This window comes from Schistocerca serialis, chromosome 4, assembly GCF_023864345.2.
Source record: "Schistocerca serialis cubense isolate TAMUIC-IGC-003099 chromosome 4, iqSchSeri2.2, whole genome shotgun sequence".
Taxonomy (NCBI): Eukaryota; Metazoa; Arthropoda; class Insecta; order Orthoptera; family Acrididae; genus Schistocerca; species Schistocerca serialis.
Window position 1 is genome coordinate 778,362,284 of NC_064641.1, and position 27,557 is coordinate 778,389,840.

General features: G+C 39.9%; 1 protein-coding gene across 1 annotated transcript in view; it reads right to left on the bottom strand.

The window, feature by feature from the left end:
- The window catches only part of LOC126473344 (C2 domain-containing protein 3-like), a 62,675-nt gene that overhangs the window by 15,455 nt on the left and 19,663 nt on the right, over positions 1–27,557 (bottom strand). Inside the window, exons 5-10 of the mRNA XM_050100340.1 lie at positions 22,306–22,569; positions 21,722–22,227; positions 13,886–14,035; positions 13,508–13,678; positions 12,174–13,421; positions 5,366–5,542 (exon numbers count right to left, since the gene is read on the bottom strand). Of these exons, the coding sequence (XP_049956297.1) occupies positions 5,366–5,542; positions 12,174–13,421; positions 13,508–13,678; positions 13,886–14,035; positions 21,722–22,227; positions 22,306–22,569 (2,516 nt within the window). The remainder of the gene's footprint in view (positions 1–5,365; positions 5,543–12,173; positions 13,422–13,507; positions 13,679–13,885; positions 14,036–21,721; positions 22,228–22,305; positions 22,570–27,557) is intronic.

The following is a 27,557-nucleotide window of genomic DNA, read 5'->3' on the forward strand; positions in this document are numbered from 1 at the left end:
CGGCGCTCAGCACATGCTACCAAGTGGGAGCTGCACCAGATGCAAAAATCGTCGACGTACAATGCTGGGGTAATCAGAGGCCCAGCAGAGGTCACATCCCCATTGATGGCAATAAGGAAGAGTGTGACACTTAGCACAAACTGTGTGGGATACCATTCTCCTTAATCTGAGGGGTGCTGAGTGAAGTGAAAACTCAAACCCATAAAACAGTGAGATAAAAGCTCGCGGATAAAAGTCAGAAGGGGACCACAGAAGCCACAGTCACAGAGGGTAACTAAAATATGATGGTGCCAAGGCATGTTGTATGCCTTATGTAGGTCTAAGAAGACTGCGACAAGGTGCCAGCCGTGAGTAAAGGCCTATCGGATGGCTGATTCCCATCTGAGTAAATGGTCAGTTGGAGAGCATCCTGCCCAGAAGCCACACTGATATGGGGACAAAAGGCACTGAGATTCGAGTATCCAAATAATCTGAAGCTGACCATCCTCTCGCGCAGTTTACAAAGTATATTCATCAGGGTAATTTGGCAGTAGCTGCCAAGAGGCGTTGGGTTGTTCCTGGGCTTAAGGACGGGGATAACTATACTGTTTCACCATTGTGATGGAAAAGCACCAGCGAACCAAATGCAGTTGAAGACACAGGACATGTTGCCTCTGGGGTACGTCCAAGTATTGGATCATCTGGTTGTGGATTGAATCCGGGCCTGGGGCCATGTCTCAGGAAGAGGTAAGAGCCTGCAAGAATTCCAATTCAGTGAAGGGTGCATTATAGGGCTCAGCATGGTGCAGGATGAAACAGAGGGGGAGTCTGTTCAACTCTGCGCTTCTGCCAGAGAAAGGTAGTAGGATAGGAAGAGGATGCTGATGCCATTGCAAAGAGTTTTGCGAGGTGTTCCACAAGAACCAATGGATCAGTGCAAAGAGCACCTTGGAGGTTAAGACCCTGGACAGTTGACAGTCATTGGCAGCCCAGAAGGCTACAGAGCTTGGACCAAACCTGTGAGGCAGAGGCATACGTCCCCAAGGAGGAAATATAGCACTCGCAGCATTCCTTTTTACTCCGCTCAATAAGGTAGCATGGAGACACTTAAAAAGCGAGGAGGTTGGTCTGTGAAGGGTGTTGCTTGAATCGCTGCAGCACCTGTCAGCAGTCCTAGACAGCAACAGCGACATCCTGGGTCCACCGTGGTACCAGTCGATGACAAGGGGGACCTGTGGATAGGGGGACAGCAGTGCCAGCAGCATTAAGAATAGTGGCACACACACCTTGCACAACTACAACAATGGAATTTGAGAGGGAGGTATCAAAGTGTACAGTAGATGTATATAAAGGCCAACTGGCCCTGCGGAATACCCAACATGGGGGCCTATCAGCCTGGCGGCAGCAGGGGAACAATAGCATCACCGGAAACTGGTCACTGTCACAAAGGTCATCATGGGATGACTTATGTAAGGAAGCCATGAGGGCAGGGGAGGAGATCATGAAATCAATAGCAGAGAAGGTGCCATGAGCAGCACTGAAGTGGGTAGGGGAACCATCATTGAGAAGACACAAATTGAGGTCCATGATAAGTTGGTCAATTAGGAGACCCCTACTCGTTGAAGTGGAATTCACCCACAAGTGTGGTATGTGTTGAAGTCCCCAAGGAGGAGAACAGGGGCTGGAGTAGCTGGATTAAGGTAGACAGTTCAGCATAAAGAAGTGCCCTACCTGGAGGAAGGTAGACATTGCAAATGGTGATTCCCAGAGTCATTTGCACTCGGAGCACTATTGCTTCCAAGTTTATACATAGGGGGATCCAGTCACTAATGACATCAGAGCGAACCAAAGTGCAGACCCCACCAGATGCTATCCTGGGGTTGGCACGGTTCTGATAGAACACCCAATAACCACAAAATGTTGGAGAGTGGCCATCACAGAAATGCATTTCTTGAAGAACAAGACAGAACACACAATAGGAGGAGACAAGACACACTTCCAGTATGTGATGATAGTAACCGTTGCAATTCCGCTGGATGACTGTGTGGCAAGAGTCCAAGTTAGACATAAAGAAGCCAAAAGGAGGTCATGTCTCTCAGTTAGTAGTCATCACCGACAAGGATGTGGTGACATCCATAAATAAAACGTCAGACTCAGGTTGCGAGGGGGGAGATGGCACTTCCGGAGCACAGGGGGTGCCTTGCCTTGGGATTTATGTTTCTTCTTTTCCTCTTTCATAGGTGGAGGAGGGCAGGGCACAGAGGGAGTACAGGCATCTGCAAGATCAGGAACCGAAAGACAGTGTGCGACGTTAGGGTGCACAGACGGTGCATCTCATGGCCAAGTGGTGGTAGGAGTCTTCCGGCCTGAGAGACACTGGGGAGAGGGGTCCCAGGAGGGAGCCCAATCATCGGCAGGTGCTGAAGAAGGGGGGGTACTTCTTTGGCCAGGGAGGGGGAGCAGCTCCTGGACGGGAGGCCATGGGAACTGCAGGGGAGGGGGAGAGGAGAGTGAGATGGGGCTGGGGTAAGGAAGAGGTAGGAGGAGGAAATAATGTAACAAGAGGCAAAAGTTGAAGATAATGACACTGGATGGAGTCTCTCATACTTTTAGTGCACCTCAGCATGAGACAGGCAATCTAGGGACTTGCATTCTTGTATCCTCTTTTCCCTCTTGTAAGGTGGGCAATCGGGTAAGTAAGGGAATGGCAGTCAGCACAACTGACACATGCAGGTAGCAGAACACAGGAGCTTCCCTCATGGAGCGTGCATCCACAGTCATCACACAGAGGGTCTACCATACAGTGGGAAGACATATGCCCAAAACGCAAGCATCGAAAGCACCGCATAGGTGGAGGGATGTACGGCTTCACGTCACATATGTAGCATATAACCTTGACTTTCTGTGGGATGGTGCCCCCCTCAAAAGCCAGAATGAAGGCGCCAGTATCTATGCAGTTGTCTTTGCAACCCTTCTGCACACGTCGAACAAAATGAACGCCACACCGCTCCAGATTAGCCGGAGTTCCTCATCAGTTTGCAGGATGAGGTCCCTATGAAAACTCACTCCCTAGATCATACTCAGACATTGGTGAGGAGTAATAGACACCAGAACATTGCCAAGACTATCACAGGCACGAAGAGCTGTGGATTGGGTGGCAGAAGAAGCTTTGATCAACAGTGAACCCGACCGCATCTTATTAAGAGACCACACTTCACCAAACTTGTCCTCAATATTTTCCACGAAAAACAACGGCTTTGTGGCAGTGAATGTGTCCCCATCCGTCCTAGTACAGACGAGGTAACGGGGATAGGGTTTCATCCCAAGACGGCATGCTGGCCCTCCTCCCATGGCATAGCCAGGGAAAGGAAGATCGCTGAGTCATACAAAGCAGCATTCAAATATCCTTCACCATTCGAAGAGACAGCCATTTGAGAACGGCCAGATTTTTGCAGCTTGACGTGCTTCATGTGCCAAGCATTCACCCACTCCGACCAGGGGCTCTCCCCATGGGCGCCACACAGCCAGAGCAAGAGCTGTCTGGCATGGCAGTTGTTGCCGGGAGTTCCAATGCTCCAAGAAGATAAGCAGCCCCTCCTTGGCATATATGGGGAGGCAACAGCTCAGGTATCAGTAGCGTGATCCCTGTGTTGTCAGAGGGCTCAGCCATATGGGTACCTAACAGTCCTACCACATGGCTGGCTACACGTGCTGGTGACCTAGCAGGGTGGAAGGTGGCTACAGCTGGGAAGGGAGAGGAGAAGGAAAGGGGGGAGGAATGCACACCATAGATGGTAGGGAGGGAGTTCTTCCCCAAATGGCTCAAACTAAAAACAGGAAATTTTGAAGTGTAGGTCAAACCTCAAGTGGGCACCCAAATGCCAAAAAGGATGAAAGAACAGGCAAAAAGAACAAAACTGCAACCAATACAGGTAACCAGGTGGATTCCCAGGTCAACATAAATCAGAACACCGAGAGAGGGGAAGGAGAGGGGCAACGGGGAAGGAGTGAGGATAGGGATGGAGGACAGGGTAAAAGAAATGCAGCCAGGGAAGGAAGAATTGACTGCAATAGCTCAGGGCCCCATCTGCAGCACGCACGATCTCATGAAAGAACCGTGAGCCCCCTGGGTGGGCCCAAGTGCACTTATAAGACATTTGCCATTATTTAATACATTCTATTTACTCCAAAGTTCATGAAAACTTACTTACATGAATTTTACAGTCTTCTCAAATTTTAAAGTGGTTTGCCCATCCATAGTTCACTGCTGGAAAGCAGGACCTTTCTACTTATTTCAATAGTTGAAATATTTTAGTTCCATAGTATTTGTTCTCTGAGCAGCTAGAACTATTTTCAGCATGTTTCCTACATTTTATCCATTGAATACCTATCTGTATAAAGGCCAGAAACATATATTCCTTTAACACGATTTTAGTTAATTATTTTCACCAAAACAACAGAAAGGCAATAAATTAGAACTCCATTAAATATGACAAATCAAGATAATAAGTACCAAATTGAAGAACAACTCAAGTTCACACTATAAAATGCCAATTAAAAGCTATTACGGTATCTTCCCTTGCTGACCAGATGAAATTATATTTTTGTATAAACTAAACCATCAGGCTTCTTGGTAATAATATTATTTTATCTGACATGTCTTAACTAGATTTTTAATTTTTCATTCACTGGGTGAGTTTGAGCATTATATACAAAAGTCTTGAATGATTTGTTTTTAATCATTGTTGAGAGGAAAAGTTATACATACACTGCAACATCAAAATCACTTCACAACTGCTTATACAATTCTAAATAATAGTGTTTGTTACTATGTTTTCTAACTGTGGAACTACAAACCGCGTAATTTATATGACATAGTCTTTTTTTAAGTACTGTTCAATAATCCCTTATACTCTTACATATTTGTGTCCAAAAGTGCCTGTAATGCAAAGGGTGAACAAAAAATGAGAGTGCTTGAATACAGAAACACAGAATTGGTGAGTCTCCTATCCCTGTTGTCTCAGTAGACATGCACATCTGAAATGGTAACTGACAGAATTTTTGTAGCATTCGCCAGTTTGTGCATCATTCTTGTGCTTCAAAAAAGAGGAAAGGAGAGGTTTGCTTCTCAGCCTAGTCTGTATAATGGACTATAAATGGACCACGCAGCTTTTAATATTGCATGACACTACTTCAAATTTGTTTGTTATGGACTCTCTTTTTTATTGCAGGACTCAGTTTTTTAAATGAGCCACAACAAGTATATTAAAACTCTTTGGAACTAACAAACTTCAATGTATGGACTTTTACGCCCTCATCCTCATAAGTGATCGTATTTGTCTTCTAGTACTCTTCCCTCCATTCAGCCAAACAAATGCACTCTTACCTTTATTTGCCCTTTGTTGTTTCCAGTGAAATCTGTTATGTTGAACCAACCAGATATCCATGGCATTCCAAACAGCAGAACAGTTAGGTCAACAGACACATGTCCAAGTATATTATCTTCTTCTTTGCCTGAAGTCTCAGCTTTAATCCAAATCTTAAATATCAGAGACTTGCTTTTCTGGAAATGAGGTAGCATATGAAAACTGAGTACCTCAAAGAAAACATTATAAATGTTGCACAGAAAACCTGACCTTAAGTAATACATAACTTTTTCGTTGTCAGACATAAATAATTTAGAAGTTGTAACCATCTTCACCAAAAACTACAGTGTTATTAGGATTGCAAGACTGGATTGAAACAAAATATGGAAAACATGTTGGAAAATGAGAAAATTATAACACTACAATTTAAATAGAAAAGCAAAGCATAAATTATGATACACAGAACGAAGAGCTAGTTACATGTGAAACTATACAATTTGTGGCTACAGGACTAATCTCTGCTCAATTCACACACTGCCTTAGGGAGAAGACCAGTGCAAATGGAACACACTCAGCCTTCCTTACAAAATGCTGGCACTACTCATATGCTTTGCACCAAGTATATTTTAGCAACTTTTGTAAGCCTATTTCTCTGAGAAATCAGACATAGTGCTTTTGATTGTCCCAGATTTGCTACACCTAACATTTCAAAACAAAAACACTGACAACAGAGCAAGGCACTCATTACGTAATAGCCACAATGATGCAACATACAGTAACATTATTGTTTGAGATGTCAGATTTGCAATGGTCAAGAATATAACACTAGACATGTGAAGGCTTTTGATTTCTGTCAATTCAGAACTATGCTCTGGGATCTACATCTACATACATGTTTCCCAAAAAAAAAACATATTGTGCATGCTAGTGGGTAGCTTGTACCACTTATAGTCAATCCCTTTTCTGTTCCACATGCCAATGGCACAAGGGAAATATGACTGTCATTGTTCTTCTGTATGAGCAATGATTTCCCCTATCTTGTCTTCATGGTTCTTACACGAGCTATATGTTGGTGACAGTAGGGAGTGTTCTGCCATCTGTTGCAAATGATTGTTCTCTAAATTTTCTCAGCAGTATTTCACAAAAAGTGTATCCTCTTCCCTCCGAGTACTCCCATTTGAGTTTAAAGAGCATTTCCAAAATACATGTGTTAATCAAATCTGCAGGTAGCAAGACTAGCAGCATGCCTCTGAACTGCTTCAATAAATTTCAGTAATTCAACTTGGTGAGGTTCCCAAACATATGGACAGTATTCAAGAATGGGTCACATCAGTGTTCTGTACCTCTCCTTCAAAGATAACCAATACTAATTCTCAATAAACCAACATCAACCATTCTTCTTTCCTAAAACTGACATTAGCGTAGTTCTTAAGGTTTAAATCCCCATCCGTTCATCAATATTACCTTTCCCCTGTTTTGTTAAATCACTTTATTTCTTCGAGGAAGCCACAGCCAATTTCAGTTCCAATTCTTTGTAACATTATACCTACATATTTAATAGATATGTCTGTATCAAGCAGGACACCATCAATATTGCATTAAAAAATTACAGGAGTGTTTTCTACTCACCTGCATCAACATTACATTTTTCCATATTTAGAGCAAGCTGCCGTTCATCACACCAGATAGAGATACATCCTGTATCCTCCTACAGTTGCTAAAAGATCACACTTTCTTGTACACTAGATGGCCTTCAGCAAACAGTCAAAATTGCTGCTCACCCTATCCATCAGATGTATCCTACCATACTTCCCTGGGGCACTTGTGCCAAAACCTTTGTCTCTAATGAACACCCACCATCCAGGACAATGTACTGGGCTCTATCACTTAAAAAGCCTTTGAGCTACTCACGTATCTGAGAACCTATGCCATACACTTGGTTCTTTGTTAGCAGTCTGCAGTTTGGTGTTGTGTCAAATGCTTTCTTGAAATCTAGGAGTATGGAAACTGTCTGTTGCCCTTCCAAGAAAATGTTCAATAAACAAAACTTGGACCCGAGTGTATAGAGAGTTTTTTCCCCAAGTAATAGACAGGAAACAAGTCAAACATGTCACATGTTCATAGGTGAATGTGACATCATGTACTGATAAGAATGAGTAGTGCAGTGGTTAAACTTTAAATCCCCACCCACTCATCAATATTATGTTTCCACTTTTTTTTGTTAATTCACTTTAAGCAAATGCTAGAATTATTGCTTTGAAAAGGCCACAGAGCAGCAACTCACAGTGCACAGTCAGTATAAAAATAACATCTTGACTCAGATAATAACAGCCCTACCTAACCTTAAGGTTAATGATAATTCAGTGTCTGATGAATCATTAAGATGAACCATATTCTTGTCTGATGAATTAAAATGCAAGATACACATCATTAAATTGGTCGACACCAATAGTTAGGATTTGTGAAGTAAACTGGACACATAAAAGATAAAAGAAACTTGAAGAACCAAAATGAAAATATATCCTCTAGACATGTATAACAGAGAATGTGGAAACATATGATTAAAACACTGAAGAAAGTCAGCAGTAAAGACATACATCTTGTAAAGCATCTTGTAAAGATACAAGCTTACTGTCAGTCCGTCCCCCCCCCCCCTTTCCCGAACAGGATCATGGCATGCACAAATGCACAAGCAAATGCGTTCGTCTTTCATGATTACTGTAATTGGGAAAAAGAAAAAAATTAAATCCATCCAAGTATCCAAGTTAAAATATGGAAGAAAAACACCCAAGAGCAATGGAATTAAGTACAGCTACTGTGTTCAAGATATAGCATTCTGCTGCCATGGCAAAAGGAATAATCTGACATGAGACTGGGATTCATCACACCATTTGCTAGCTATCTGTGACATTTGAGCACAAGATGGGCATGACATGCAATATCAAAAGATTTGACTACACACACAATGCGAGTGCCTCAAACATTCAAAATTCCATGTCATGGGTTGGGCAAGCACTGGCTTTTAACATGAGTATACTTAAGGGAAAACTCCTGCCACCAGAGTCAACTGGTCAGCTGCCACTGCAACAATGTACTGATGGCAAATGTGACTGTCGACTGCTGCCGAGTGTCACAGAGGATAGAGAATCCTCAGTACAGCATATCGCCCACAAATACAATTACGGACAACAAATGATGTGAAACGATATTATTCAGAACCACATTCTTGTTAATAGCGTTTACAAGTCACTGTCACACACATGAAACTCAGCTCACTGCCTAACACACAGCACACAGATTAGTGAGGTCACAGGAGTATTTTGAAAAGGACTTGATATGGCACATCCCATCTGCCAAACAAGGATCATTCTAGCAGGCAGAGCAACTGGATGAATTCTTGGGCAGGGGATGTCTATGTGAGATGAAAAGTAGCCCCAAATGTCTACCTCGGTCCATAACTGTTTGACCATTTGCCTTCATTTGTTCGACTACAGCACATTGCAGATGACCTGCATTGTAGACAAGACTACGCACATTCCCATCATTCCTGAACTGTATTAGAACAATTTGAAGAACGCTCCACACACATAAGGGTGCTTGTGTAGCCCCCTTCACTCCAAGAATACCTGACCTTAATCCTAGCAAGCACTTCTGGGATGTTGCTGAGTCCGATGTGTGCACATTGGGTGTACTTCAGGCCAATCTCTGAAAGTTGTAGGTGGAATTTCAGTGGTGATGGATCATAATGGCTCCTCAATGCTTTTCATATCTCATGGGGGTCATGCCACAACACTAGAGAAAAGGAGATGCCACACACTATTAGGTAGATGTGTCTAATCCATTTAATTGAATAAAACATCTGACAGGATTCAAACCACAAAATTCACCATGTCAGGAAGGTATTTTAACCACTACCCTACACCAAAGGGCTGCACAATACCATATTTTGAGACTCTAGTACAACGTGTGAAATTCTTTTCCATCAGTTACTCATAGAGGAGGACTCTTTTGATAAATGGCTGCAGGGTGTGATACCTGGGACCCTAACCCACACCACCCCGTAGATGATTTCAGAAAGTCAAATCCAACGCAGGACACCTCCCTCTGTTAGGAAAATCAATACATCATAGACAAAGAAAGTTTCGTTTAGCTGGCTGCAATCTATGTTTCTACACACTGATATAATAAAGTTCACACAGGGTCCCACATCAATTAAAGAAGGGGCAAGGGACTCAAAAGAATGGTTGTGCCTTTCAATCAGAAGGAGCAGTACCATTTCTGTTCCACATCATTACTAGGGATGGAGTCTAGTACCACCATTTATCTCCCAAGAGCAAACACCAAAACCAGTTTTCTCTCAGGTGGTGGGGAGAATGCAAACATTTTTTGTTTGTGGATTTTCTGGAAAACCACACCCTCAGGTAAAACACATCACTATGAATATACACTGTGTGAAATGGTAGGTATGAAGAAGCTGATACATTCTTACATGTTATTGAATGATATAATTTTTCTCTACAAAAATGATTTCCCATAATTTTTTTAAATTGGATAGGAATCATTGGTCCTACAGTACAGATATTCTGCAGTGCATAGTACTTTTTGTAACCCTCTTGGGTATCAATTCACAAAAAGTTGAGATGTGAGTGGTTGTGAGTGTGGTTCTATCAGTGATCTTTAAATTCCTGTGGGAAAGGAACTGACTGCCTTACCCTATTATGAGATAAATGTCTTCACAGCTACTGGGATTACTTTTGAGGTATTAAAATCTCAATCACATTGTTTTGGACTGCTTCAAGGAATACAAATTTTACTCCACATTTCAATCAGTTCTGTTATCAGGAATATTAGTTTCGTATTACTCTTGAAGAATCAAATTTACCAATGTCTTTAGTATTTTTTTTTATTACAATGACTGGTTCCGACAGATCTACACTGTCATCATCAGATCTCGTACACTATTAGATTTATATGCTTGTTACAACACTGAAAGTCATGTAGTGATTTTCCATCAAATGAAAAATGGCAAGAAACATCAATATATCACAAATAACATAACACACAATCAAACCATACATGTTGTGCTTATGTCCCAGTATACTAATTGCTTGACACCACAATGAACATCTCATACTGTTACAAGATCCAATGATGACAGTGTAGAAATGTTGGATACAGTCATAGTAATAAAAAGGAACTGGTAGCAATCTTGACAAATCTGATACTTTGAGAATGACTCCCAGATGACCCCCAATAACAGATGCACTGTCAAAAATATATATTAGACTCAACCTGTGACACTAACATGTGACAATTTTAATCTATTCTAATTTACAGAACTGAGATATTTAAATATGTCATTTACAATATCTTTTCTGTCTTTTTTTCAATATTGAAGTTTGATGCACTTCGGGGCTATAAAAACACCTAATTGACATAGTCAGTCATCAACATTTAGATACTCGCATAAATAAGGCCCGTAACTTCTGATATTGTAGATCTGCACATAAATATTCCTGTTGAACCATCACTAAATAACATAAGCAAAAGTTGAAACCAATTCAATAAAGGAGTTAAAGATCTTCTGGAGTTTGTGTTAAACATAATGATTTTCAATTTAAGAACAAATCTTATGAACAGACAGAAATTCTGGTCATGTAATCAAACTTCATTAGAGTGTTCACTAATATTTATGCTGACCACAAGAAAGTACTGACTACAGCATTCACTGTAATCACACAATTGAACTTTTCCTAGGTAAAAAGGTAGAAAAAGAACAATCATTTGACATTTCCGGCAAGTTCCATCCCAACATCAAAGCCGCCACTGAACATAATACAGACACTATATGAAACTTTCTAGACCACGTTGTTTCTAAAACAATGGGCACAGCTTCAATGCAATGGCAATTTAATAACTACAACTATTTTTATATTAAATTTTATCTGACACATTAACATCACAAAATTAACCAGCATTTCATTTCACTTACTGCTACCTGAAAGAAACACTGCAAACCTTAAAGCCAAGTTTGAAATTAGAGTTCTGGCTCAGAAAAAAAGTTGTCTTCAATAGCAAGGTAGAATACAAGGATTCCAGTAAATTTGATCTAAAAGTAACAGTTACTACAAACTTCTCATCAAGATGAAATAATGTGTTAATAACAGTATTCCTTTACTCTAAGTTTTCATCAAATAAAGTTATACGAAATTTGATGATTTCTCTTTTACTAAGGGACACAAGCATAATGAACTTCTTTAGTGGGACTGCTTCCTCTTGTCTCTAAATTTTTTATAATTCATTTATTTTATCCTATCACAATTTCAACTTTATAGCCATTATCAAATTCAAACATGAAAAGAGTCATTAAATCCCCGACATGTCTGAATGACATAATTTCAACAAGGACATGTCATTTGGACATACCTGATATTTAATGATGTGTTTTCACCTTTGCATTTGACAATTGCTGTAAATCCACAATAATTATAGTGTGAAACAAATCAATAATAAAAAACTTATGTCAAAAGGTGAAAATTTCATTTGAAAAAACTATAAACTTGTTGCTCTGTTCATTAATAATCCTAATGTTTCTTCACAACACTTATCCTTACAAGAATCTTGAGTACTAACACACAAAATATACACTGGAAAACCCTTTTAGGGTTCTTTTCAAACAATTAAAATCAATCACAGATCAATTACAAATACTAGTGTTCTAACCTGAACAAATATCTGCACATTACATACAATAAATACATATTTTTAAATGGCTTTGTCTTCTGCATGTCATTATTAGAGGTTAAAAGATCATATGCAGATACTCACATCTTTGAGAAGTCGCACTGGAAGCCACGTGTCACATGACCAATCCCAGGCTGGGCTTGTGGTGTGCCATGCTACTGGAGTTGTGAGCAGCTTCTTGTCATCATCACACGTAGGAGTGCTGACCTCAAAAGTTACATAACAACTGGGCTGGACACGTTTCTTACTCCTTCTGACAAGTGGAAGATGCAAAGCATTTATAACTTCAATGTGTGCATGAAAGCATGTCTCAGATTTCCTTTTTTCCTGTTGATGTACTGTATCAACTACGGTGCCTGAAAAACCAACAGACACTTCTGTAGATACAGTGTCAGTGGATGATATTTGATGGTCTGCACGTCTTCTTCTTTTGTTTTCTATAATGGCATTGTCAACAGATGACGCTTGTTCATCAAGTTCAGACGAAGCTGTATTCAAGCACATGTATTCCATTTCACTTCCTCTCTTATCCAAAACATGGTATGTCTGGGACAATGATATATCTCTATCTGATGACAAGAAACCTGGATTTAACATATCATCTGTACAGTGTCTATTGCTGCTTCCAGATTTTGATTTTGTGACAGAATCGCTATAATGGTATTTCTGAGTACAAGTCTTGCCACTACTGTTAGGATGACCAATAATTGATATTTTCTCTCTGTTTGTAACATGGCCATGGAGATTTCTGTTGATATCATCATCAGATGTTGAAATCCCCATATTTGAATCAGCTGATTCAATGTTAGTTTCACTCGATTCAAAAGCGCTGTTCATCAAAACATCGTTGCTGTTATTAACGGAAATTTTATCTTTAGGCTTTGCAGTTTCTTTGTTTGTATGAGGGTTACCATGAGAAATGCGATAGTTTCCCTGCCTTTCATATGGTGAAGTGATCTTAGTGCTTTCACCATTCACAAATTTTGGAGGAAACACTGTATCTATGATGCTGCCTCCACTTACTACATGTTGTCTATGACCTGGTTTCTGTTTTGTTGATGAGTCATTAGAGCTGCAAAGATGACTTTTTTTATGTATTGGATTAGAATGATTCACAATTCTGTTATTACAATCTTCATCATAATCATACAATTGTTCACAATTCAATTTTTTATCATTAGATAGTCCATACACCTCAGGCATGAGCGAATACTCAAAGGTTTTGATCTGAGTCTTCGTGCCAGCTGCCAAGACGACTAATAGTTGCCCAACTTTCAACCCAGATGCTGGATTCACAATGTCAACCCATCCATCAAGTCCAACAACAGGACTCTAAAATGGAAGAAAACAGAAATTAAGTATTTTAATATTCTCCAGAAATGCTTGTTTAAGAGTAAAATCTTTTGTAACAAGTTTACCTTTTGTGTGAGCCATTTTGCTCTCACAGTTTGATTGCAGAAGGCAGTGTAGAAAGGCTCCAGAGACATTTTCACAAGACCTAGTAATTTATTGTCACACCAGACTTCTGTTACCATTATATTGTTATGACACCTTTGTAAGAAATTATTGTCTAGGTACACAGGAAGGACCTGGAAAGAAACACTCGAATGAAGTTCTGAATTATATTGTTAAAATGCAACAACAAATTGTCACATTTCTGGAAAAAAGCATATTATAAAAGGAAGAGTTCTGTGGTACTCTTTATTACTGCTTAATAATAACATAAAAGTGAAGAAGACTGTTTTACAAGCAAAACATGCAGCTTAATTTTAAAATAAATGTCTGGGAATCTATACCTCATGGAAGTCGTACTTCGGAGATTCTGTGCCAGACTGAACACTGCTCCTGGACACATTTTCATGCCAAAGCATGCGTGTCACCAAGTATGTTGTCTCATATCTAAAACCACAGCCTTCTGGGATGTGCAGAAGAATGTGTAGTAATATCTGAAAACATACATAAATTGTTAACTATCTACATTGATGAGTAGTGTAGATAACGGTGAGACTCGATGTCTCTCAGAAACTTCAACTGTATGTCATTGTTAAATGTCCTTCACAAAAGAATGAGAGATTAGGGGTAGTTGGAAGCAAGAAGGAGATATTATAGAGGAAGGCTTTACAGCAATCAGTCACCATTTAGGTGTTCAAATTTATTTGGCTATCCTTTTGTGTTTTATTTGTTCTCACATTCAATTTTTGAAGGTGTGATTTTAGTTTAACACTAAACTAAGATAATTAGAACAACAATGTTTGCACTTGTTGTTGCAACTTCTTCTTCCTTCATGTCAGTGTGGATATTCATATCAGAATGCATTCTGATAAAAACTCTGAAGGTACAATACACTTAATGCAAGAAGAAGTTCCTAGTAACAAGAGTAAATAAAATCTAGGCTAAACTAAAAGTGTATCTTCCAAGGAAGGGCATGAAAATTTAATAAATCAATCAAGGGCAGTAAAATGAAATTAAAATGTAAATAGTGACTGAGTGCTGCAAATTATTCCTCAGTAATTCATGTTACAGTCATACTGTTTAAATTCCTATGCAAAGATAATCATGAGCTGAGAAAGATGGAGTAAACTAACCTAACAACTTTGATGAAAGATTGTCCTATATTCATTCTTAGAGAAACAGGAAAACATTTTCTGCTGAAAAGGAATAAATGAAAGGAAGATGTGTGCTGGAAGCCGCAAATATCAAAGGAAGTGTACCTTCATACACACAAGCAACTCTGGCCGCTCAGGCCAGAATGCATTCTGGCTCTGGCCAATGCTTTGTGTAAGTGTCTTTTTCATTGTGCTTGTCTTCAACTTAATGTGTCATCTTTATGTTATACAGCAATCTATCTTTTCCTACACTGTACATTGACCAATAAAAATTCTAAGTCCTGAAAATGAATTTTGTCATAAGAACATACTCAACAGAAGATATTGGATACTGTGCTCATGTAAAATGTTAAAAATCATAAATGAGATGAAATTTATTATTTGATCACAATATCAATGAATTTTCTATTCTAGAAAAATGTGATATGATGATGAATCATTCTTTATTACCAAGTGAATAATGAAACTGCTTACCAAACTGTAAAATAATCTTATCTTTACTCTTCAAAAGCTGCATAATGAGATTGCTGTGAAAAAGGAGAAGGGGAGGGGAGGTAGTCACTCTGCACATGTTCCAGGAAGAGGCTGTTGCCTTGTCTAAAAAGGTATGTAATTTGCGATTATATGCAAGTTGTGTATAACTGTCATATTCACTGTGATACAACTCGGAAGAATCTAACTCTTTGAGGATTTATCAACACAGAATTTGGTGTGTCACAGTGCATGGTGGAGGAACACCAGAAAGTTAAACATAGCTGAGTGTGGTTGATGAAAGTTCAATGCGGTCATTGTTATACATAAAACACATAAAACCACCTTTCAATAGCACCTTGCAAATTGTCTTAGACAATTTCATTTAAAAAAAAAAAAAAAATGGCGTACAACCAACTGTAAGTATGCAACCTTTGTAAATGTATGTATAATACTTGGAATGCAGAAGCTTCAACAATTCCCACAAATAACGGAGAAAATTAGGTATTACAACTGTTATGTACACGATTCTATCACACTATTCGATGGTAGTCAAGCTGAACTTAATAATTTAGCTGATAAATTAAACACAATGCGTTCATGGTTGAAATGGAAGCAAATAATAGTCTCAATTTCTTAGATTTGACATTAACCAACATTAGAGGTGAACATGTATTCCAATTTTTAGAAAGTTTGCAACCACTGATGCCACTGTTTACATGCAATCCTGTCATCTGAAACAATGGAAAACGTGCATATACTTTCATGCTATGATTAGTATACTCCGTTCATTATAAGAATAAACCTGATGTAAATCAACACAAATGCAACAATTGGTCAGCAGCTGTAGCACATGTACATCATTGTTGTTACGCTCTTGGAAATAGGTCGTACTTATATATAAGATACCTTATTACTATGCTACTGTAAATGATAATTTCAGATATTCTAATGTATTAATAGCCATTTGCGTTTCTCTTTTTTCTCATATTTTAGCTATGTAGTTTTTATTTTAAAAATTGTGTAAAGTCACAGTGTGTGTACTGTTGTGCTCCGATTGTCGCATTGTTAATACGTAGTGTGAAAATGGCTGACGCTGCTTCTGCTCCGTTGTGAAACAACACACACGTGGAACACCACTAAAAATGGTGAGAAACAGACTGTGCTGAATGCTTTTAACAAGTTGACAGAAAACTATCCATCACTAGTGATACGGCAGGCTGCAGAAATGACATCTGAATTTACTGGTATAGCTGGCCGGAGTGGCCGTGCGGTTCTAGGCGCTGCAGTCTGGAACCGAGCAGCCGCTACGGTCGCAGGTTCGAATCCTGCCTCGGGCATGGATGTGTGTGGTGTCCTTAGGTTGGTTAGATTTAATTAGTTCTAAGTTCTAGGCGACTGATGACCTCAGAAGTTACGTCGCATAGTGCTCAGAGCCATTTGAACCATTTTTTACTTGTATTTCTGTGTCAAGTGTTCTTAGTGCACAGGAAGAAAAACAAAATATCTGCATACTTTCCACAGTAGGGAAGACGGGGAAAAGTTAACCGTGTGTCTTACGAAAGTGTGACGATTTTATGATAAGTGCTGTGTGGTCAAAGGTGCATGCATTTTTCTTAAGAAACAAGGTGCCCACAAGAGATAAGATATTTAAAACTAAATTACAATGAAGATTAACCCAGTTTTAAAGGGACAACTTTTCACAAACTAATGTGAGACATCGGTTTCCAATTAGAAAAAAGAAAATGAAACAGTATAGTAACAGACAGAGATCATATTTCTTTGTGGAGGATGCATTATCTTTGCCAGATTCGCAAATTTAGACATGAGATCTGGGATAATGCGGGACATGGGCTGGTACAACAGTTACTGGTAAGAGCCAAGCTTTTGTTGCATGTCTGTCAAAAGGCATAAAAAAAACTGACATGAGAAGGAAAGAGGTTAATTATTGTGCATATAGGTAGCAAATGCAGTTTTTTGGAAGGTGGTGATTTAATTTTTGAATCTATTAGAGACGTTCTGCTCACATTAAAGTACTCCAGCATTATTGTAATGGACAATGCATTTTATCACAGCATGAAAGTTGAGCGTAGGCCGCAAAAATATTGGAAAAAGCAAGGCATTGTAAACTATTTGGTAGAAAAGGGAGCCAATGTCTATCTTACTACAATTAAAGTTGAATTGCTGCAACAGGTTGAACGTTGTACTGTAGACCAACACATTGTTGATGACGTAGCTCAGTCTGCAGGTCACACGGTCGTTAGGTTACTACTGTACCACTGCAGTCTGAACCCAACAGAACTGATCTGGAGCCAGGTTAAGGGGTTTGTCACCAGAAATAATATGACACTTAAGCTGCCAGGCATACTTAAACTAGTGTGTGGAGCTTTGTCACACATCACTGCTGAACACTGACGGGACGCAAAACAGCACGTCATTAAAGAAGAGGAGAAAATCAGGTGTTTGGATGGATTCATGGATCTGTTGTTGATAGCCTCGTCATCAATGTAGCAGATGACAGTTCTACAACAGAAATGTATTCCTAAGATTTTGATATGGAAGGAGTTCAGATATTACCAGACAACTGATTCCAAGTAACACCTTCAGAGGCTTCAATATTTAACTATACGTAAAATCTCTTCAATACTCTCTTAAATTACACACAGCTTATGCAGAAAAAATACCCCGTGGTTAAGTTAGGAATTTTCACCACTATTTTTTATTTACAATAGTATGTTACCTAAGAATGAGAGCAAGTTACGTTTTCCATCTAGTCATCTAAGAACTGTACTGTGGCAGCTGCAGTGTATTATTCCATTCTGCCTAAAAATTAAATGAAATTTGAAGCTGTATTGCTTCTCTGCTGGTCTCTTTTTACATGTGAACTGCAGCTATCCACGTCACTGCAGATTAGCTGTACGTGCTGACCAAGTTAAATGTGCCGGTAAGGCTGTCGTCCCATATTATCACTGAGTCAATGTGCACTTAATGCACAGCATAAAACATATCCTTATTATTGTACCTAAATGTTTAAATCAGCTTTATTCTTATGATGAACAGAGTATAAAAACACTCAAACTGCCACTAACTGAAAATGAAATAACTATTGAACTTGATATCTTAAAGCAAATAGTAATGAACAACAGATATGGAATCAATCATGTGGCTTCACAGTACATGAAGAGAAAATAGAAACTGCAGCATACGGCAAAGAACACAATGGGAAACAGAGGAAACTATAATACGGATGAAAAAACAATGTATGTGCCTACGACTTGTTATGGTCAGGTATCCAACAAGATTGTAAAATATATTCATAATGGCAAAGTTATGTTTCCAAACAAAAGAACCACTTGAAACCCAATTACACCATAAGATTGATAACAACAAGAATTAATTTCAAAGTTCAAGAGTGTACCAACTCAAGTGTAGCAATTGCAGAAAATACACATAAGACAAACTGGGCAATACTTTGAAATTAGATTTAAAGAAAACTCATGACTCCATAGTAATAAGACAGCTTTCAGTGCACATCTGATGATTGCACACTGTTGAATGCCTATAAAGAAATCTTACAATATTCTGTAGTGCAGATAAGGGGCTCTCACTAGATATATTACAATAACTTGAAATTCGCACACACACAATATGCATGATCCTGTAAATGTGCTGAACTATCAAAATGGTTGCTATGAGAGTTCCTTTTCTAATGTTTCTAATGCTCTCATCCTTCTCTGGAATGGAGAGAAGTGGCATCTGACAAATCACAGCGACTATATGAAAGGCAGCAGCTGTGCTGAGCATACTGCACACTACTGAGAACACAGGAGTAAACACAGTGGCACCACCAGCACCAACAATAGAACATTATGGAATCGCCCAGCAGAGGGCCCTAATAACAATCTATTTATCTATTTTACTGCAGTTTCATTTTAGCAGTTTTAATAACAACTTTTTATCACTATAATAACATTTACAACTGCTTTTTATTAATGAGTCTTTTTGGTTGTATTTTTCTTTAATGACACATGTTTTACAAAATGTGTCTGATTATGATTTCATTAATTGTTTATTATAGCACTTGTATTTTATTACAAAATTTATAAAACTTGTTCTGGATGTTAAATTAGCTACAAAAAGTATACATATATTTTTATGATTTGTTTAGTTATTTTAGAGGATGATAGTCCCTGACATCCAAGTCAGTTAACAATTTATCATATTATTTTTTTAAATATTTTTAACAAAACATTTTTAAAAATTTATAAAGTTTTCAACTTTAACGATTGTGTTTTTGACCATGTTTTTAAAATATCAGTTTTAAGTAATTCAAAGTACTCTGTTATTTGCCCAGTTTCACCTATGTTTTTTCTGCCCTGCCCTTCTAGCCCCAGCCTCCCATTTCCCTATATATAACCCTCTCACATACAACCCCTATATGATTGCAGAGGACAATATTTTAATTGTGGTCTTTCACCACATGGTAGTATGATGTACATTCACTGAAATATTTTAGTTAACATCATGATGTTTGAAGACCCTAACTGTTTTCATTATATATCTGTATGAAGCTTTGTAGCAAGTTTCGTCACATCAGAAGATGGTAGCTGCCTGCTGAAACCAGTAATGTGAATACTTTAAACATATTAAAGTTATTGTTGATGTAATAAATTATTATAAAAATATTGTTTTTGTCAAAATTACTTCCTTCAAAAATATCTTGTGATATTGATAACAATAAACAAAGCCAATGCCTAGTAAAAAGAATGGAAACTAACTATAAATATAAGTGTAAGTAAGATAAGGCATATTAAGCAGATGAAATATACCAACACTGTCTGAGTGCAGCATCAATGATACCTACAATTCACAGCAGTGTTTAAGTGGAATCAGCTCAGACACTGAGGAGGAGAAAAAAAAAGCAGGCAGCAGTTAATCTGAACAGGACTGAACAATTATAATATCTTTGCACTATTAGATGTATCAAACTCTTCTATACAGACCATTCTCAAGTATTGTTTGACTATACAGAGTTCTTGGTAGGTCCAATGAGAGGATACACTGAGAAGATCCATAGAAAAGATGTAATAAGTGAAACAAAAATGTGAATGGGTAACCACTATCCTCATATTGTTCACAGAATTTGCCACTGTATCAACATAGGATGACAGGATACTACAAAGCTTTGTTCAGATTGAGAAAGATAACTTAGGGACACATTCAAGAAGTCAAAAAAATTAATAAATACTTGTACAAGAGGTATAAACAATCTCATGGGGCCAATAGTCGCTGAAAGAGTATAGATATATGGAAGCTCATCCAGTAACAATATCGATAACAATAAGTAGACCCTTTAAGAGCTTGCTTTAAGCAGTAACACTTCACATATTGGATGACTCACTGAACATCAGTTATCATAATTCAGAACAACTTTCTCAGCCTTTCCCTCATTTCCATTGTTTACAGCAAAATGAGATGTAAATAAATGCTTTTTTGTACAAAACAAGATTGAAATAAATGCTTCTCTGTATCCCATTATGGATTATACAATTGCTTTGACTACTATCCTTCAAACAATACAAGAAACCAAATAACAGGCAACCCCAAATAGATTTAACCCTTAAGGAGACATAACTGTGTATAAAGTGCACCACTCACAAATAACATTGTTTTGTACTGTTACATTGTTGTTTTACAATTGTGAGGCAGTACTTATTCCTTCATTATTGCTTCAGCTAAGACAGTAACAAATTATGTTGTCATACATCCAAATGAGCAGCAGTAACATAAAATAAAATAGGTGAGTAAAAAATTTACAATCCATGCAAGAAAATTATCCAGATTCTCAGCTAGCAGCACAATCCCACAATGGGGCAGTTATCTACAAATGTAATTAGTACTTAAATAAGCAGTTGGCAGGGATCTGATGCAACTGTGCTGTTTACCATTTCTAGCGAGCCATTACTGTGTGGTAACACTTGTATGGGGCAACAGATTGATATAACACAAGGCTTATTTTATTACTGTTTAATTAAACAGTAATTTACCCCACATAATGTAAGTTTCTTTTATCATTGTTTAATCACACTACGATTAAGTGTGATTTTGCTCATATATTTTTACCTTGGTAACATAAAGACAGCTGTTCTTTACGTAAATACAAGGTGCATCATGCGTCTGCTTGTGTTACAAAACAACGGCACGCCCATGCAAGGGTTAAGGTGACAAATATGAGACCTGTGATGTCAAACCCATATTGTATGTACTGTCCATTGCAAATAAGAATTCTTCCTTTCAAAATTTCCAATTAATAGCTGATGGACCACCTAGTGAAAGGAAGTACTCTAAGTGGGATCTGTCCCAAAGTCCAAAAAGGCTTCTGCCAGAGAATGCTGCAGTCCAAAGGCAATATGATGAAGCCCTTAGTAAAGAAGTCAACCAAATATTTCAGTTTAACGGAATACTGTTCATGCTAATTTCATTTGAGGAAGAATTAGTCAGTATACATTCAGAAAACAAGTACAATATTACGGTTAGTACATTTCTTGAATATACCTTCTCTCTCAATGAATCCTGTTCAGTATCAGCACATCTGATTTTGGTAGCAAGTTTCGTGGGTACAGCATTCTCTTTTGGTACTGCTTCATTCTGACTGTTACATCTCTCTGCTTTTTGTGCTGACAGCTTCAACCCACTTTCCTCAGATGACGATGAGAGGACTTGATGCTGATTATCCTGTTTTCCATTACCATTACGTACTCCTGAATTATTTAACATGTCCTTGTTTGATATGAGTTCCACAACCACAATCAGAGTTCCCAGAAACAGAGGACCGTCAACAGATTGCAGCTTTGAGAAAACTGGAATCTCATGCTTGTTTGATGCATCTGGCTTTAGAAGCTGTGTTAATGATAATTCACCTGTACCAATCAGCACTGGACTTTTCTGTTTCATGTGTCGGGAATACATAGTGAATGTCAGGTTTGACAACTTTATCCTTTCGAGAGTGTCACCACCATTTGTCTGAATGCGGCAGCTAATGCTCTTATCAAATTCAACCACTGAAACAAACATAAATTGTTAAACACATTACTTCAGGAAATTCCTTTACATTTCACACAAGTATCTTTGATACTTACCATTATTTAGCTGCTTTCTCGAACAAAAACGATGAACTCTATTATTCCATGGCTTCTGTTGCTTGCCTTTGCATGGACATACCAGATTTACTGGTAGTTCAAACTCAGCAAAGAATGATGATCTTGGGAGAAACTTTGTTCCTAATACTTTGAGCACAGTGTCCTGCTGTAAGATGAATCGACACACATCGACACGCAGCCACCGGATATCATTCAGTGACTGTCTGTCATGCTGAAGTTGTGTATTATTAGCTGTTGTGTCGCCTGTATTCATAGAAGTTACATTTTATTATTTCAAGCATAAAAAGACTTTGTTTTTATTAGAAAAAAACTGAAATAATGTCCGGTGTCTCCTCTTAGCTACAACTAAAAATGATTTCCAGTTTGCTACATTTTCAGCTGTCTGCCTGTGTTTCCAGGCATTCCTTTATCTTTATCATCCTTAACAGGGGAACATCTTTAGACAAACTGCAGTTGTGGCACATGGGATGTTTACGACATAATGTTGATTTTTACCAGTAATGCTTCTTGGGAAAGTATATAGATATTTATGAATTATCTGACATTCACCTAATTGCAAACAGATTGTAAGAACAGAGGTCATTTTGACGCTGCAAAGTTAATGTCATTTAAGTAGTTAGTTAGTTTCTTCTTCCATAGATCTTATTCATGATAGATGCTGTGATGTGGAATGTGACAAAAGAACAAACATAGAAAACACACAAACAAGGAGATGCTAAAGACAAAAATCTTTAATCTACATTTGAAAACACTTCCACTACCTCTGCCAGATATTTTATTTCCAAGCGTAGGCTCTCAAAGAATTTTATGGTTGCTTATTCATTATTAGATTCATTAAAGGGCACTGCAGATTATTTTTCATTTTAGTTTTACTCTTGTTAACATACATGTTACTCTCCAACTCATGATCATAAGTTAGTACATGTACTGTGAGGCTGCAGATAATGTTCCCAGCTGCTTAAAGAGAGATCTACAAGATGTAAATTTGTGAACCCCACACACAATTCTATTTGCTTTCTTTTTCGCAATGAATACTTTTTGCTTAAGTAAGGATGTACCCCAAAATATAATTCCATGAGACATCAGTAAATGGAAATATGCAAAACATGTTAGCTTAGTGATTTCTATGTCCCTAAGGTTAGCAATTATTCTTATGGCAAAAATAGCTGAATCTAAATATTTTAGCAGGTCTACTATAAAGGAGGATCACAAAGTAAGGCACAATAATTTTTTCCTCCCCTGCTACTCCAGCTGCAACATTGAAATTTCACTCTGATATAGTCTGAAGTTTGCACTACGCAGGGTATTTTGTTTTCATGTGCAGCTCTAGCAAGAGAAGCTTGAACTATGAAACAAAAATGGTGGGCATGTTACTGTCATAAATCTTTGAAGAGCAGTGACGTGTAGTTTGATATTTGTGGGCCAAAGGGCATAAAACAAGTGAAATTCACATAGACATGCGTGGCATGTATGGGAACAACTGTATGGAGTGTAACAATGTCTCTATGTGGAGTACATTCTTCCAAGAGGGTCGTGTGGGCCTTAGTGATTCGCCACACTCCGGGCAGCTGCTAAAAGCTGCAACCTCACAGAATGTTGGAGCCACTGAGGCAGCAATTATGAACAACTGGCATGTTCGTCTGTGAACCTTATCACAGCAGGTCAACATTTCCTATTGTGTGGATACAATACTGTTCACGAAAAGTTGAAATTTCGTGAAGTTGGTGCTTACTGGGTGCCTAAGAACCTGACAGGCAACCAAACGGCCCAGCGAATGATGACAAACCTGGATCACTTAACCTGTTATGCAGAAGAGCACCACTTTCTGAAAAGAATCATCACTGATGATGAGTCACCACAAGCCTGAAACCAAGTTGGCCTCTATGGAGTGGAAACATGCTGGTTTCCCCATCAGGAAGAAACCGTAAAATGAGATCAGCCGCTGAGGCATTGTCAGCTAACGCCCGGGGTATCGAGTCAAGAAAGTTAAGCGTCCATCAAAGGGCGATTAAGTTGGGACAGTCCAGTAAGAGGTGAACCATAGTCAACATCGAGCCACAAGGACAGAGAGGGGGGTCCTCAAGACAGAGGAGATAACCGTGAGTCAGCCAAGTATGGCCGATGCAGAGTCAGCAAAGGACAACAGAGGCCTTATGAGAGGACCATAAGGAGGACCGCCACATAGCTGTAGAATACTTTATCGCCCTGAGCTTGTTCGGCGAAGAAAGAGTGTGCCATTCTACATTCCAAAGTCCCAAAACCTGATGATGTAATGCCGAGCCAAGGTCTATTTCCTGAATGCCAATAGCAAGAGATGGCCTGTTTGTAGCCAATTTAGCCAGTCGATCAGCAAGTTCATTGCCAGGGGTCCCAACATGGCCTGGGGTCCAAATGAAAACCACTGAACACCCACATTGATCAAGGAGTGAAAGGGAGTCCTGGATAACTAGGACCAACAGGTGGCAAGGGAAGTACTGGCCGATAGCTTGAAAACTGCTCAAGGAGTCACTACAGATAGTGAAGGACAGTCCTGAGCAGAAGCAGACATGCTCCAGTGCGCGCAACATGGCTACCAGTTCTGCAGTAAAAAAAAATACAGCCATCTGGCAAGGAACGAAGTTCCGAGTGTCTCGCATTGGTGTAAGCATAACCAGTGTGACCAGCAACCATGGAGCCATCAGTATAAATTACTTCTGAATCCTGGAATGAACTGAGGAGACAGTAGAATTGGTGGTGAAGGGCCTCCGGAGGGACAGAATCCTTTGAATTGATGGAGAGATCAAGACAGAGCTGTGGCCGAGAGACGCACCATGGAGGGGTATGTGTGTGAGTGGAGAAAAGAGGCAGTAAAGGGAAGTGTTGGAGGTCAGAAAAGGGCGACTGAATGCAGGCAGCCATGGTAAGCCCACATCATGGCCGCTGCCGCAGGAGGTTGATCTCCGTGTCCGGATAAAGGAGACCGTAATTAGGGTGCTGTGGGGTGCAGCGAATGCAGAGTACATAAGATATCACATGTTGTTGGCACAAAACTCGCAGCGGTGGAAACCCCGATTCTGCGAGAAGGCTAATCACGGGGCTAGTCAGGAAGGCACCAGTCACAAGCCGTACCCCACAATGGTGGATAGGTTTAGTATCTGCAATGTCAAAGGTGACACAGAACCATAGACAGGACTCCCGTAGTCTAAACGAGACTGGACCAGCGCTTTGTACAATTGCAATAGAATAGAGCGGTCTGCACTCCAGGTGGTATTGCACAGATATCTAAGAACACTGAGATGTAACCAGCTGGCGAAGATGAGGGAGCCATGTCAACCGGGCATCGAAGAACAGACCCAAGAAGCAATGGGTGTCCACCACCTCGAGGGATTGGCCATCGAGGAACAGGTCTGGATGGGGATGGACTGTACAGCGATGGCAGAAATGCATGACACACAACTTGGCCACCGAAAACTGAAAACCACGGGAGAGAGCCCAAGATTGCACCCGGCAGATTGCCCCCTGTAGATGGCGTTCTGCAGTGCCCATGATGGAGGAAGCAACGTAGATACAAACATCGTCAGCATACAAAGAGGGGGACACTGTCGGCCCAGCAGCTACCACCAGTCCATTAATGTCTACGAGAAAGAGAGGGACACTCAGAACAGAACCCTGTGGAACCCCATTTTCTTGCCGACGGAAAGTGCTGTAGGAGGAACCAACTTGGACCCAGAAATAGCGACAATAAAGAAAGTTATAGATAAAAACGGGCAGAGCACCACGAAGGCCCCATTTGTGAAGGGTGGTGAGGATGTGGTGGCACCAGGTGGTGTCGGCTTTATGCAGGTCAAAGAAAACTGCAATGAGGTGTTGCCAATGAGCAAAAGCTGACCGGATAGCAGGCTTCAGGTGGACCAAGTTATCCACCTTACAGTGGCCACAGCAAAAAGCAACTTGAGTCGATGACAAAAGGTCACGGGATTCAAGGATCCAAAACAGCTGCCAACTCCCCAGGCATTCAAGGAGCTTGCAGAGGGTGTTGGTAAGGCTAATTGGATGGTAGCTATCCAACTGAAGAGTTGGCTACGCAGATGTCAACACCAGAATAACAATGCTTTCCTGCCACTGGGTAGGAAATACTCCCTCACTCCACAGATGGTTGGAAAGGGTCAGTATACAATGGTGGCCAGCCACCTGTAAGATACGGAGCATTTGGTTATGTATCCGATCCAGTTCAGGAGCCGTGTCGGGAGAAAGGGCAAGGGCACTGGCGAATTCACACTTGCTAAATGGGGCATCATAAGGCTCCAAGCAGCAAGAAACAAAAGACAAAGGTAGTCGTTCCGAGCGCTCTTTCAGGAGGAGGAACGTGGGCAGATACGGAGTCAATACAGAGGCCTGTGCAAAGTGTTGAGTGAAATGCTCTGCGGCAAAATCCAGATGGGTAAGAACAACACCACGCACAGAAATTCCTGCAACGCCGGTGGGAGGACGATGGACAAAAATTCGCCTGAGTTTTGCCCAGACTTGTGAAGAGGGGGTGTGTGGTCCTATGGCAGCCACATATCATTCCCAGCAAATCTGTTTCTGAAATTTGATTATGTACCAGGCCCAGGCGTGGAATCGTTTAAAGACCAGAAGGAGAGCAGTAGAAGGGTGCCGCTTGAAGTGTTTAAGAGCTTTGCGGCGGTCTTTTATGGCCGCAGCAATTTCCAGAGTCCACCAAGGGATCATCTAACGACGGGGGTAACCTGAGGAAGAAGGGATGGCTGAAACAGCTGGGCAAAGAACGGCAGCAGTCAAAGTCTGTGTAGACTCATCAATACTGCCGTGTGGTAGTACAGGGGTGTTGGTAGCAGAGGAGAAGGTACCCAATCAGCTTTAGAGAAGGCCCACCTGGGAGGTTGATGGCCGAGATACACTAAAGGAAGGTCAAAACAATTGGATAATGATTGCTGTCACGTAAGTCATTGTGGACACGCCACTGAATGGAGGGAAGAAGAACGGGACTGCAGATGGAGAGGTCAATGGCAGAGAAAGTGCCATGTGCCACATTAAAGAGTGTGGGAGTTCCAGTGTTTAGTAGGCACAGGTCAAGCCTTCGCAGAACAGCTTCAACTGTCCTGCCCAGGGCAGTAGTCGTGTGACTACCCCAAAGACGGGCGTGGGCATTAAAGTCCCCTAGAAGCAGGAAGGGAGAAGGGAGTTGTTGAAAAAGGGTGGTTAGAGCAAGGGATGTGGGCGGCCTGTCAGGC